Genomic DNA, 14,343 nt, shown 5'->3' with positions numbered 1-14,343 from the left:
ACACATTTCCGGCACATCTTTAGCTGATTAGAATCCGCTGTATTTGTGTCAGACTCCATTTAGTAAAACTGTCCCCCTAAATTAGCTGGTAAACCACATCTTAATTTGTTACACGTGTTTTGCTCCAAATCCCAAAGCGTACAGTACATGCCTTGTAGTGTGGTTCACTATCGCCTACGATAGTCTCTATACCTTTGTTTGGCTGTATCTCAGTTTTTCCTCTGAAAACACAGAAGATACCAGTCTTTTCCTTGATTCCCACTGAAAAAGAATTGGGTTATCTGCATCTAACAGAAGCTAAGGAGCTAAAATGTCCTGTGAATAATCATACATTTAAATATTACAGCTTCATCCGTGACTAATTTTTTTTATCAATTTTTTATTTATTAAAATCTTTCAACATAACAGAGAAAGAAAACCACAAACGTATAGAAAAAAACCTATACATCAGCATCATCATCATCAGTATATAAATGGGAGCTGGGGCTCTGTCTGTTTGTTTCTCTGTCCCACTGTGATTGTCCCACTGTGATGTCACAAATCCCACTGTGACATCATCCTTGATGTCATAAATCCCACTGTCACATCATCCGTGATGTCATAAATCCCACTGACATCATCAGTGATGTCATAAATCCCACTGTGACATCATCAGTGATGTCATAAATCCCACTGATGGCGTCATCAGTGATGCATATAATAAGATAAAAGAGATAATAGGGTGAAATATTTGTTTACTTTCGCTTATTAATACAATGCTTTAACAGCCTATTATTTGATATAAATATGCTGCTGCTGTAACAGTCTGTATATTTGATGATTTATATTTGATGTATCAAGCTGTAACAGTTAAATGTCTCAGGAGATCGGGGGGGGGCGTCGCCACAGGGAGGTTATGAGGGGAGAGCAAGGTAAAACCCGCATGATGCGCCTGTGTGTCTACATGCCCACATGTATCTACATGTACTTATATAATGGATGTTAATGTCTTGTTCCCCTGAAAAAAAAGAAAAAATGTATCACAGTGATGCTGGTCTCATTGGCCACACAGCAGCCGAGTTGCGGGCAAGGACGCACAGAGGCCAGCTCGGCGAGCTGCAGGACGGGCAAAGCGAGCCCGCAGAGTGGGCGAGCCTAGGAATCAAGTCCCTAGTACACATACACAACCAGATTCACTCAGAACATATCCCCGGGGCGGAAGGGAACTGTTGGGAGTAGCGTGATCCTCCCTACGTCCTGCTGCTGAAGCTCCCCGCTGTCAGGTGAAAAGAAGCAGCTCACAACTGCACATGTATTGGAGGAAGCATGGTGCTAGTCTATGGCTCTCCCCAGATTGGCAGAGGGTGGAGCAGCGACCAGGGCAGCAAGGGGAAATTGGCCAAGTACAATTGCAGAGTATGAGGAGCATTCCATCTCTTTTTTTTCTTTTTTTTTGCGGCAGTAGGGCCAGCAACAGCGTCTCAAGGATAAATTCAACCCAGTTCATCCGTGACTCCTAATCCTAGGAGTTTGGTCAATCTGGCAATCATTAAGTTGTGAACTACATATTTGTGTGCATTGGCATCAGCAACATTCCAGACAGAACTCAAGCTGAGCAATCATTTTGTATCAAACTATACAGTCAATTGAAAAATAAGCAACTACTAAACATGACGTCCACCCTTGGTTCAGTCAGTAATGAAAAAAAATAAAATGTTTTGGACAAAATTCACCGTGACGGAAAAACTTGAAATGTTGCTAAGCGCGCCGCCCCCTATAGGTGAAATGACAATTTATTTTATAGTTGCACAGAGTACATACCTGCACACGTATACGAAGTTTGGTTACCATAGGACAATGCGTTCCTGAGTTAAGGAAAGACCACTTTCATCTTTTATGCTCCTGATAGATGGACTGCTCTCCATAGAGTCGTTTAAAGCTCTACTTGAGGATGTATTGCATAGGGATTACACCTGCTTTGCGTAGCCCTCTTATTTGTCTGCACCTGTGATTTCATGTGATTTTATTGTTTTAGTGTTTTATTGTTTTATATACGCCGTAATCTTTTTTTTAACTACTTTTAATTTAATTTTAATTGTTGTATACTGTGTGCTGTAATCAGGGCATCCTTGAAATAGAGAGTGTGCTCTCAATGGTCCTCCCTGGATAAATAAAGGTTAAATAAATAAGGCAATTTTTGTGAAATAGCCCCGACCCATGACAATTGATGAAACTTTGGAAGTCAATTATATGAAAATGGTGTGGACTATCAAAAAACTGTAATGGTACACACACAATTTGTCAGAGGAGTAGCAGAAAAAACGTTGGTTCTGAAGTTAAAGTTGCTATAGCGCCACTATCTGGTCGACACATGGGGGTCTGGCCTTGCCTGAGTAGTGGGGGGGGGGGGGGGGGGGCATAGGAACCCACCTGCCAAATGAGCTTACTCTGGGACTTTACATTGGGACATTTGGGACATTACAGTGTGACGGTCGGACCGAGACTGATGCATAGACCCCCCCTTGGTCTCAGACCATTGGGGAACACTAATGGTAATTTTCCATTGAGTTTAGATGAAGAGGAGGAAATGAGAACAAGATGCCATATTCCAAGGCACACCCTTCATCGTGAAGGAGTAGATTAGTGAGCCGAAAAAACATGCAGTCCTCAGGCAAGACACAGCACCGCACATAAATCCCCAGCTCAATAAACAGAAATAAACAACAAATCAAAACCGCTCCTTCTTCCCTTTGTGTGGCGGAAAACCACAATCTCACACTGCGCTCCCTGCATGATTTGCGCCATCCAAACCCAGTTGTCAGTCATTCTGTTCGCTTCACTATGACTGTGAAATTCACTCCAATGACGTTTAAGTGGTTCCATTTGAGTTACAAGACAACACAGTAGCCCAGAAGCCGACGGCACGCAGTACCTGCCAACCGCAAACCACCACAACGCTCCATTATCTCTGCCTTATGAAAACAAAGTCTGCCATCTTGGAAAGCAGGAGGGGGGGAACTGCCGCTCCTTGTAAAATAAATGTTTAATAAGGCTTTTTAACTGGCCGGCCCCTGGCGCGATACGAGGAGATTTGTGTGTGTGCGTGTGTGTATGTGTGATGGTTATGATGTGTGCGCTGACTGAGAGTTAATTTCTTTTGATCTGATAGGCCTCTAGTGTGTGAAGACATGCAGACAGATGTGGAGGACGGCCAGCTGCAGTTCTTCTACCTTCTGGCTTTCTTCTTACAAGGTGAGGTGACATGGACGCTCCCATTGCAGAAATATACATTTAATCCCATACTGGGTATTTTAAAACTTTTGTTTTTTCTCATGCCTGTAACCAGAAGAAGAAGAACAAGAGCCATTTTCAATTGAAAAGACAGGCTGAGACAGTTGCTCGACATGACTAATAATAATAATAACTTTTAATTTATATAGCGCTTTCAAGAAACCAAAGGACGCTTAAAACCCTCGGTTATTGAAAACTGTGCAACATTCATGAACACGAATAGCCCGTTTTGACAGACAACAACATTGTGTTTAAGGCAACTACTGTTTTATTGTGATTGCTACATGTATGAAAAATTTGGTCCATTTTAAATGGAGCCCACAGTGGAAATCGTGGGGGGTTAGCTGAGGCTAGCGCTTTTGCTTACACTGTACTGTAGATCAGACTGACTTACTGTACAAGGACTGTCAAAATGGAATACAGCAGCGATATCACTATCATTAAAATGTGATAACAGTAAGGAGTGCAAGGGTAAAAGCCAGAGTGACAGTAGATCATATAAAAACGGAAGTGCTAGCAAAGAAATGAGAGAAGGGGAGAGGTAGAGGAGATAAGAGTATTACTTTAGGTAGAGGAGGCAGATGTGGGAGAGGGGGGCGTCCGGGTAGGGCAGCAGTGGTAGATTAGATTCCCTGTCTACCAACACGAGGCTCACAGGTTCGAGCCCCCGTGTTACCTCTGGCTTGGTCGGGTGTCCATACAGGCACAATTGGCCGTGTTTGCGGGTGGGAAGCCAGATTAAGGTTATGTGTCCTGGTCACTGCACTAGTGCCTCCTCTGGTCGGTTGGGGCGCCTGTTCGTGGGGGAGGGTAATTGGGGGGAATAGTGTGGGTCCTCCCACATGCTACGTCCTGCCGGTGAAACTCCTCGCTGTCATGTGAAAAGGAGTGGCTGGAGACTGCACGTGTATCAGAGGAAGCATGTGCTCGTCTACAACTCTCCCCAGATCAGTAGAGGGGGTGGAGCAACCACCGGAACATCAGGGGGAATTGGCCAAGTACATTTGAGGGGGGGAGGGGGGGTGACGTCAGGGGATGACGTCATGCAGCTGTCAGAGATAACCTTTCAGCCTAGCATGGAAAACAGGGAGGGACTCTGCTGTATTCACTGGAAGACAGGTGAATGTGTTGGTATGTACTGTATGTAGTCTATACATGTGTACTGGTGCTATACGACGCCGGCTCTCTGTTTGTACTGTTCTGTTTGTGCCTCAGCAGACACATTTGCAGGGAAAACGTAGCTGCAGGCTACACAGCTGTGGAAGTTGATGGAATTTCAATGACTATAATTTTAGCAAGCCTCGATCTGCCTTTCCCCTTTGCCTGTGAATAAAGATGGTGGAGCTTTCTGCTGTTGGGAGATTATGAAACGGAACCAAAACTGATCGAAAAGATGCTTTGTAAGCTGTTGATTTGAGTGACTTGAGTGTGACAGCCAGGTGACCTACTTGGTCAGTGGCTAGATTTTCATTTGAGAACTTTGTATTTATTTATTACAACTGTAATACCTGATAGGGTTATTCACTTGGACTACCAAAAAACATCCAATTGCATAACCGTGTCAGGCGGGTTGTAATATATGACACTGTTTTCCCTCAGAGGACAGTTGGACTCCGCTGACGGTGCTGGCAACTCGGGAAACCCTGTACTTGCTCAACGAAGATCACCAATGGAGGAAGAGCTCGGCCAGCCTCACAGCCAACGAGAATGAACAACACTGCAGCGGGGCGGTCACGGTTCTGGAGACCCAGCCAATCAGCTGCGTGAGCTGGGTCCAGCTGTGGTCGTCGGACCCGTGCAGGATGGACATTAAGCTTTACGATGAGGTCAGTCCAGAGGGGAGACGAGGGCGAGTGGTTAAGATTAGGGATAGTCAGTTTTCTTATTCTTATTCTTAACACATTGACTGCCAGCCGTTTTTTTTTGCTGTAGGTAGCTTCTGCCAAGCCGTTTTTTGAGGATTCTGGCTCATTTTACAAGAGCCGAGGATTCTTTTCTGCTTGGAGTTTGTGAACATACAATATCTCAAAAGTACTAATAGAATGTGTACTTTCTCTGTCTAAAAGAGTTAGTTTGTAGAGTTAGTAGTTATGTAAGCATTAGCAATTGAATACAGCATGGTTTTAGCGTCAGAAAAAATATTCAGAGATAAACGGCTTTTTGTGAAATTCGATAGAACAGTCACTTTAACCATTCATTTTTGGCATCAGTAAGACCTAAACAATAGTTTTGAACAGTAATTTCCTCCATAACAGCAGGAAACTCCCCTCTGCTCAACTCCTCCCTCCGTGGGCGTTCTTCTTGGCTGCAGCGCCGTGTCACAAGCACTTTCCTACCTGTGCAAATGCACTTTCTCATACTCTCGACCTCTCAAATAAATTTCTGAATAGAAATTAAATTACTCTAAATTAGAGCGAAAAAGAAACAAAAAAGAATGGGTTGAAAATCCCATTCTAAAAGCCTTTTATGGCTGTTTCCAATTTGGTGCTATTTTGCAAGGCAAAATGGCCTGCTTCACCAGTCTCACTGCCCCGCTGCCGCTGTGCCTGGCTGTGCCTGTCTGCGTGGCCGCTCCCCGAGGAAGCCCGGCTGGACTCGCCCGCCTCCCGGAGCCCTGGCCGAGAGCTCCGATGAAGCCCCTGCGACTCTGGTCATATTTACGCTGCGTGCCTCAAAGTGTGCTCCATCCGCAATCCACCATGCAAGTTTGCAATCCCGCACCGCCAGCAATCAGCGCGATAACGAAAGCGCCTCCGCCAATCCATTTTCATGAGAATGGAAATGGATCACACTGCTTTTTGCTTGCCTTCCTACTTCCTTGTCGCCACTTAGTGGGTCGGTGGAATGGGTTGTACACGTTGTACACGTCCAATACTTATATAAGAGATGTAAAAGGGTTAGATGCACAACCCACCGTCAAAAAAAAAAAATCGATGCCAACGACGTGTTTACACGTCGCTGGCAGTCAACAGCTGGATTCTGAAAACGTGTTTACACGTCGTTGGCAGTGAACGTGTTAATTATTGGCTCATTCCTGCAGTGAGTGCCTGTAGATCAGGGGTCGGCAACCTTTTTGATATGAAGTGCCATTTTCAAATTTGTTTGTCAATCAGTGTGCCAAAGGCTTTTTCTAGCTGGAGGTGCTGACATTATCTGTCTTTCGCGCTGACATTTTCATCTGCTCTCTGCTGCTTTGGAATGTATGGAGGTTAACCAATCAGAGGCAGAGTAGCGTGGGTCACTACCATAAATATCCTAAATAACAGGCTGCACAATTTGCAATGCTGTGAAATGGGTAATTTGGCAGGGCATTTCAACATTTCTATGAAAAATTATTAATTGCCCACGTATTGCTACTGTGTGCTGCCATACCACTGGTTAACCCTTTCGCTTGCCAGAGGTGGCACCCATGCCCTAGGTAGGTTGCTGACGCCTGCTGTAGATTATGGTAAATCCATTAAGAATTATTTGCAACATGTGCCATAATAACTGCTAGCAAATAGAATGTGTGGTTCAAATGGAAAAGAATTAGGAGGGGGGAAAATCTTTAAATTATCAATTTCAAAAGTGGAACCCTCCACTTACTCAGCAGTCCAATTTAGCCTCCTACTGTACCATGTCATTATTTGCTTAAAATAATCTGCTACTTTGGGTGTCTTTGTCTCTTTCTGCTGTGATCAATCAAAACCAATCAAAAATACACAGAAAATGCCCATTTATTGGTTGCTTTGTTCCCATACAGTCATTCCAGTAGCACACGAAGCCACCTGAATCCCCATGATCTCCTAACAAAACGACACAGTCTCCTGACCTAGCCTGACAATAAGGAGTTTTATTGAAGGCACTTTACATGACATATGATGATGAGCTGGGGCAATTCAATATACAGTACTGCAATGTTACAGATTGTACATTGAGCATTTTCAGTTGTAAATTTTCCTAGAAATTGCAATACATTTTTTCACTTGAACACTGGATTTCTTATATAATCTCTTGTTCAGGGAATGGGGGGGGGGGGGGGACATTTGGGGTAAAGGTGAGATAATAATGCTCAAGGTTTGCTCAGTTTGAATACACTGAGATTTTCTTCTGATGTGCCACCTGATTTGTAGGCCAGGACATCTGTGAATTACCAGAATTCCTTGTTTAGAACTTCATCTATTGAATTACAATTAAAACAACTAGTAATTTTAGGGTGGAGGCTCTGGAGACCATTGGCCATATCTTCCCAAAAGTGCTAATTTAGCATTTGCGCTCGTTTAACACCGTGCGCAATAGGGCTGTGGCGATTCACTTATCTCCCGATTCGATACTATCACGATTCTTGGGTGCCGATTCGATTTATATTGCGATTCTTAAGTATTGCGATTCTACGATTATTGCGATTCGATATTACGATTTATTGCGATTTTGTTTATTTTTTTCTTTTCTTTTTTCAGTTTGTTTGCTTTTTTACACTAGATTAGAACATGGGAAAAGTTGAATCATACACTAGAGACTGTATATTATATATCATGAGTAGGGCTGGGCGATATAGTTAAAAACAGGGGCGGACTGGGATCATAATTCAGGCCGGGCATTAGATACCAAGCAGGCCAGGCCGATATGGGCCAACGCGCGTGAAATTTGGGCCGTTTGAAGCCAGATTTGGGCCGTTTGAAGTCCAATTTTACAATGAGATGCACCCACTTTAACCCTGAAGTGTAATTATTACTTCAGACTAACTAATAAAGTAATAAAACCACTAGTAAACCAGTAGGCGGCGCCTGGCCTGCTGTTCAGTGAGTGGCCTGACTGCAAGCACCCAAAAAAAAAAAAAATTTTTTTTTTTTTTTTTTTTTTTTTTTTTTTTGCGATTATCGATTCTGGAATAAAAGATCGATCCAAAAAATCGTGACATTAAAAATCGCGATACTTAGGTGAATCGATTTTTTCCCCCACCCCTAGTGCGCAATGCAAATTGGGGGCGGGCACAAGCGCATGCCTGTGATAATTGTACTGGGCATAGGCGTGCCACATGCCAAAGCAGGCGTTTCAGTGCTAAAATGTGGGGATAGATGGCATTATCCTATCGTCAGCAGCGCGCAATTACTTTGCACTAAGAGCTTTGAAAAGGACCTCTTACGCGCTAAATACCTCGCTACGGTGGGAGCGCACCGTAATCCCCGTGCAGTGCAGTGTAAAGTAAAATTTATTTTGGATATGTCATTACGCACAGCCTTGCCAAACTTTTATCACATTGCAAAGAGGGAAATGAATTGAGAAAACTTGTTGGACAATGGACATAGGCTATTTACCTTCATAACCCGGAGGGTCATTGGCACCACAGACGATCTGTCAATAAGCTCTCTCCATCTCTCTCTGTCCTCGCACGAGTGAGTACGGTACACTCTATTACGCATGGAGAGAATTACAACATATTGCATGCCATTTTCACAGCCATTGCGAGATGGGAATCTGATTGGTTTTGATTGACATAATGCCCAGCATTGCCTGGCCACACCCGTGAATAATTCTGGTAGTTAAGACTGCCCAAATCCCGTTTGCGCAGGCATTTTGGGGCGCAGATGATTTTGGCAGGGCTCTAATTTGCACCGCCGAGAATTGCATCCCCAACATATTTCGGGCTGTTTTAACTTAGAAATCAGGGAGGTCACGTCTACCAGACAATTATATCACTTTTAAACCGTTACATTTCTGTATAAATCATTACAATTATGCTCCCGTGAGGCAGGGATGCTTTTTTTATGCTGGGCGGGGGTGCAAAACTCGGCATAACACCTGGACAGCGGACTGCAATCTTCCCTGCTTTAAGGCACGTGCAAACAGGTGCGCAAGCGCTAATAGGGGATATCGCCTGTATGAAGATAGGGCCCCATGTGTCATGGGTGCACTTTTTTTGTGTGTGACTGTGAACAAACTCATGCTGAAATTTGGGTCCCCAGCAGCGCACCCCCCAAGTTTGAAGTCGATCGGAAGAAATGTCTTGAATATACATGAAAGCTGATTGGTCGAATTGCACAAAATTCGACACTGTACTTTCTTGGGTCCCCAGCAGCGCACCTGCCAATTTTGAAGTCGATCAGACAAACGATTCTCGAGATAAACCATTTTGTGTGTTGCCAGTAGGTGGCACTATGATTATGCACGTGTCTGAAATTCAGCGCCGCACTCCGTCAGGTTCCCGGCTGTGCACTCACCGAGGTTGAAGTCGATCAGATGAACAGTTCTCAAGATAAACCGTCAGGTCTCCCTGAGCGCACTCCCCAAGTTTGGAGGCGAATGGTGTGTGAGTTATGACCATTTAAAATCTAAAACATTGCCGTAGTGGCCCCTATGGGCAGGGTGGGATTTTTTTTTTTTTTTGCATTTCCTATTCTGGCCTGGCAGGTGCGTCGTTGGCGTGGCGGGCCCGCCAGGCCTGTAGATTGGTAGGGGAAACACTGCGGACATACTGTAGTACATACAGCTCTCCAATGACAGTATAGTAGTAAGATTGTCCATGTTGTGTTTCCTCCTGCAGATTGTGAAACAGGAGAAGACCTGGTCCGTGCGCTCACAGAGTGGCGAGCTGCTGGAGGGCCTGCTGGCCTGGGTCAGGGCCCAGTGGGAGGCCATGTTCGGAGTCAAACTCAGCACAAGTCTGCAAGACGCAGCAACATGACGTCTGCGTCACTCTGCGTGTGTGTGTGTGTGTGTGTGTGTGTGTGTGTGCACTCCTGTGTTCTGTGAGCACAGATTTGTGTGTCGGTACCGGGAAACGTTTCGTGAACGTAAGCGAGTGTGTCCTCATTTCCTCTACGAAATCTGCTCTCCGTCCGGTTATACCTTTCAGTGTTTCTTCATTGTCTTTAAGCCATGTGCTTTGAAATTATTGCACTCATTCTTGTGGGGCACAAGCTTTCACAAGCACTGTTTGCATATTCATTTTCTCTCGACATAGCGTCCCAGTGAACTTTCCTCCAGCAGAAGTGGTATGTGCCTTGTTTGTTTTACAGCTCCTGCCACCTTTTCCTAATGATATGCACCTTAATGCGTCTGTGCTTGCTTGTCTTCATAAGTTGTTGCATCGATCTGGGATGAAGCAGATTTGGATGCTCGGGGACTGAGTGAGCATCGAAGTGGGGAGAGAGATTTTGCATTAAAGGGGTGCATAAAATGGTGAGCGAGAGCTTGTGTGTGTGTGTACACGCATGTGCGTGCGTGTGTCTTCCTCCTGTGTGTGTGTGTGTGTGTGTGTGTGTGTGTGTGTGTGTGTGTGTGTGTATGATGTGCAAGTCTATCTAGGCTATTGTTGTCCGTGTGCAGTGAGTTGTGACATCACGCGCTCGGCACGAGGCTGCTCCTCAAAGGCGAAGCCTCAACACGTTGTCATTGGAGGTTAAGTTCACGCCCTTTAACTCCCAATGAGGGTCTTATGATGCGTCTGTGCAGCGTGTGAGTCTGTCAACAGAAAGGGGATACCAGAAGGGCAAATGTGCAGAAATTCCTCGAGTCACCGTGTACTTGCAGGTTGACTTTCTGCAGAAAATAGAAAAAGTGCAGTTGATTTGCAGAACCGAGTGTCGTACCTGAAGACTTTTGTTGTGTCAGTTAAGAGCCTATAGGACTGCTGCCGTTGTGTGCATCAGGGTTGAAAGAAAGACATGTAGCCCGGTGCTACTACTGTGATGTGTGATATCCATCAAATACTCTTTGTGATGCAGTAAATATCAGTGTGAAGTCGTAAAACAAAATCTAAATGTAACTTAATTTATTTGTCTGTTAACATTTTCATAATTGGGGGGGAAGTCAGAAATGTGTCTTTTTTATTTTTATATGATTAAAAAACACACTTGATGTTAACTGAATTAAATTGTAATATGTTGATTATTTGCTTTAGTATGTCATGGTGTGCTGATGTTCAGAGTGTGTTTTAGAGGAGAGATGGGTGAGATAAACTCAGCTTGAATGTGTGACTGCATTTCAGTGTCTGGCACTTTCTCTGGCAGAAATTGAAATGATCTGCAGAACCTTGTCAAGCATCCATCAGCCCTGTAGGTGATTATTAGTCATGACAGCTGATTATTGGAATGACCACCTGGTATTTTGACATACACGCTTAAGGCTAATGCTGTCAATCCTCCATATTGAAGACAGCACAACACAACACTGGTGGTTTTATTATGCAAAGGAAACTCAAAGTATTCTGCTCTTTCATTGCCATTTTCAAATCTACATTAGCAGGCATTCTAAATGAAATGAAATCAATGATATTGCAGAAATCTCCAATTATTGTCAGTACAAAAAAATGAAATACGGTATACAACATGATTATACTTTATATTATGGTAATGGAATCTTTCTGAATATGTCTTCATCACCATCTTATCCATTGCATCCTCTATGAACTTCCTACATACTGACATCACAGTTACTAACACAACAAACACTGGCTTTCAGCCTCTGGGTCTTTTCTTTTTTTCTTGACATAAGGGACTCGGACTGAGTTGTGTGAAAGGGACATTAAAGTATTTCACTGTGTAAATATTTCTCTAGCCACCATCGCTGCACATGTGTTGTGCACATGTTCAGAGACCTGTTTCACCTTCAATTACACCCACGTGTCTGCCATACCTACCCCCTGATCCTAAACCACTGCGACACAGCGTACAGTAGCGGAGTCACGCCCACACAAAGCCCTGGTAGCTGCTCATCTAGTGCCCAATGCAGCTGCTTTCATGCCCGTCTGTAATATCTGTCACATGATGCAGGTTCACACAGTGATTAAGTAACAGCAAAAAAAAGGTGATACTTGTCTTTTGTCTTGGAAATTCCACATGAACACCCTCCAAAGTCACATGATTAGGTTGGAAACAGAACATTTTGACATCCGAGTTTCTAAATTAATGCTGATATTTATTTAACCATCTCAAAGAGGCAAAAAAATCAAATCCTGTGTCAACTGTAAGAAAACACATTCACACTTGTAGTTAGGACTCACCGAACATTTGCTTGAAGGAAGTTTGTCAAAAGTCTTCTGGGTTTGATTTTCCGTCAAAATAACATGTGAAAGTATCCGACTTGGAAGTCCTGGATGTCGGACCTTCAGAACTTGAATGCATATTCAATGACATTGAAAATGTCAATCAGACGGCAGTATAAAACAAGCGTCAACTTTTAAAGCCACGACGCAGTGGTGTGGCCATCCAGCTTTATGGCACCACGCGCCCACCACCCACATCCCCCTACCCACCCCTGGAATCCCGACTCTCTTCCACCTTCCTATCCTTAGCTATGACCCATATTATTCCCACTAAACGTCTATGAGTGACTGACTGACTGAGTGTCCTAACTTTGCTATTCTCTGACCCCGGGGGGGCCTGCTGGCCCAGCGCTGTGGGAAGATCAACATTTGGTATGACCTGATATTGGCGACACCATCATGTTCAACATTTATAACCCCATATAATCTATCTGTCCGTCCGTCTGTTCGTCTTCTAAATCTGTCTCTGGTCTTGGCTAAATTGCAGGAAACTGTTGCTTTTGACATCTGGTTCTAAATGAGATTTAGACCTCCATAAGTGGCTGTCTCTGCCTCTATCAAAGATGTCTGGATTAAGCATAGATATGTGTAAAGGTGACTGAGTTCATGCTCCACTACAGAAGGGTTGGGATAGGAGTCAGAAGAGGGCAGAGCCTCAGTACGCGATGTGCGGCCAGGCCAGCTGACCCACAGCACACATCTGGACCGGGCTAGCTGACCCACAGCACACATCTGGACTGACTGCAGTTCCCACAGCCTTGTCCAAACTCTGTCTTTGGCCTTGTGGTAAATCAGGACACTACAGCCACAGGCAGCTGTGCCGTGCATGACAGCAAGGAATCTGCTGCCCAACGCTCAAGACAACTAACTCTGGGGCGGTTTGGGGCCTCCTGATCTGAGAGCTGCAGTCACACATTGCTCTTCTAGATGAGCTCGTTGGGAGCGATCCAGGGTTTCAAGATTCAAGATATTTATTGTCACTCCGTTGTACAAGTAGGCTACACACGTGTGAAATTATTATGCTAGGAGGCTCCATTACAAGACAGTGCAAGTACAGGAGGTAGGCTACATAGTCACAACAGTAATACTTATGTAGGCAAACTGGGGGGGAATTGAATAGCAATAGAATTGAATAAATAATACAAATATTGTCAATGGAAGGTGCAGTCAGGGCAAGTTGTGCAGCAGCAATGTGCAAATGGCAATAATAACAGATGTATTGCACTCAGTAAAGGTATTGTCTCTGTGTGTGCGTGCGTGGGTCTGTGAGTCACCAGCAAATGAGCAGTAGCCTATCTTCATTTCACTGTTAGTTCACTCACTCGACGTGAGCAAGAGACTGATCAGAGGCTTACACTCTCCTTACCAGTGTTAGCCAATAGGCCCTTTTCACAGCAAGCGTTTTGAGGTGGTAAAGCAGAACCAATAACATTAATGAGGCCCCTGGCACTGGAAAACCTAAATGGAATGGAACGTCACCAATGGTATTGATTAGGCTACCCCTGCTTTACTTACTGCTTTACCACCTCAAAATGTTTGCTGTGAAAAGGGTCCTTGGTGCTCAAATCCACTCCTCTGCATCCAGACTAGAGTACAGCTGGTTCTCTATCATATGCGACCAGTTAATAGCATTCACCTGGCATCCTGGGTCTAAATCTATTAATAACTACCAGACTAGAAAACCAGCAGTACAGAGGCATTCTATATTGTTTCAGCCGTCTAGAGCACTGGTTCTCAATCTGGGGTCCGTAGACCACCAGGGGTCCTTGAGGGGGTTCCAGGGGTCAAATTGATGGGAGCAAATTGATCAATGTTCTTCACCAAATTAGAGAATAGAATGACTGTTTTGATCATAGTTGTCTATCTACCTACAGTACAGTTAGTCTTGGAATTCTGAACAAAATCATATCCATCAATAAAAATAGCTTTGGGTCCAAGAGACAAAATCCCCTTGATATGAAAAAGTTTGAGAATCACTGAGAGTGTAGGTTTAGGTTACCATTTAGATGGGATGTCCTGGACCTTTTTCATCCTCTGTCTCTCAGTCT

At 44.2% G+C, this 14,343-nt stretch overlaps 1 protein-coding gene across 1 annotated transcript in view; it reads left to right on the top strand.

Annotated features, from left to right (window-relative positions):
- Positions 1-11,068, top strand: part of stk11ip (serine/threonine kinase 11 interacting protein) — a 60,018-nt gene extending 48,950 nt beyond the window's left edge. Inside the window, exons 24-26 of the mRNA XM_083633095.1 lie at positions 3,149-3,231; positions 4,870-5,096; positions 9,794-11,068. Coding sequence (XP_083489221.1) covers positions 3,149-3,231; positions 4,870-5,096; positions 9,794-9,934 — 451 coding nt within the window. The 3' untranslated portion in view covers positions 9,935-11,068. The remainder of the gene's footprint in view (positions 1-3,148; positions 3,232-4,869; positions 5,097-9,793) is intronic.
- The last annotated feature ends 3,275 nt before the right edge of the window (positions 11,069-14,343 follow it).

Source organism: Poromitra crassiceps (genome assembly GCF_964638095.1).
Source record: "Poromitra crassiceps genome assembly, chromosome: 3".
In the NCBI taxonomy this organism is placed as follows: Eukaryota; Metazoa; Chordata; class Actinopteri; order Beryciformes; family Melamphaidae; genus Poromitra; species Poromitra crassiceps.
Note: the sequence above shows the minus strand (reverse complement) of the source record. Positions and strands in the feature narration are given on the sequence as shown.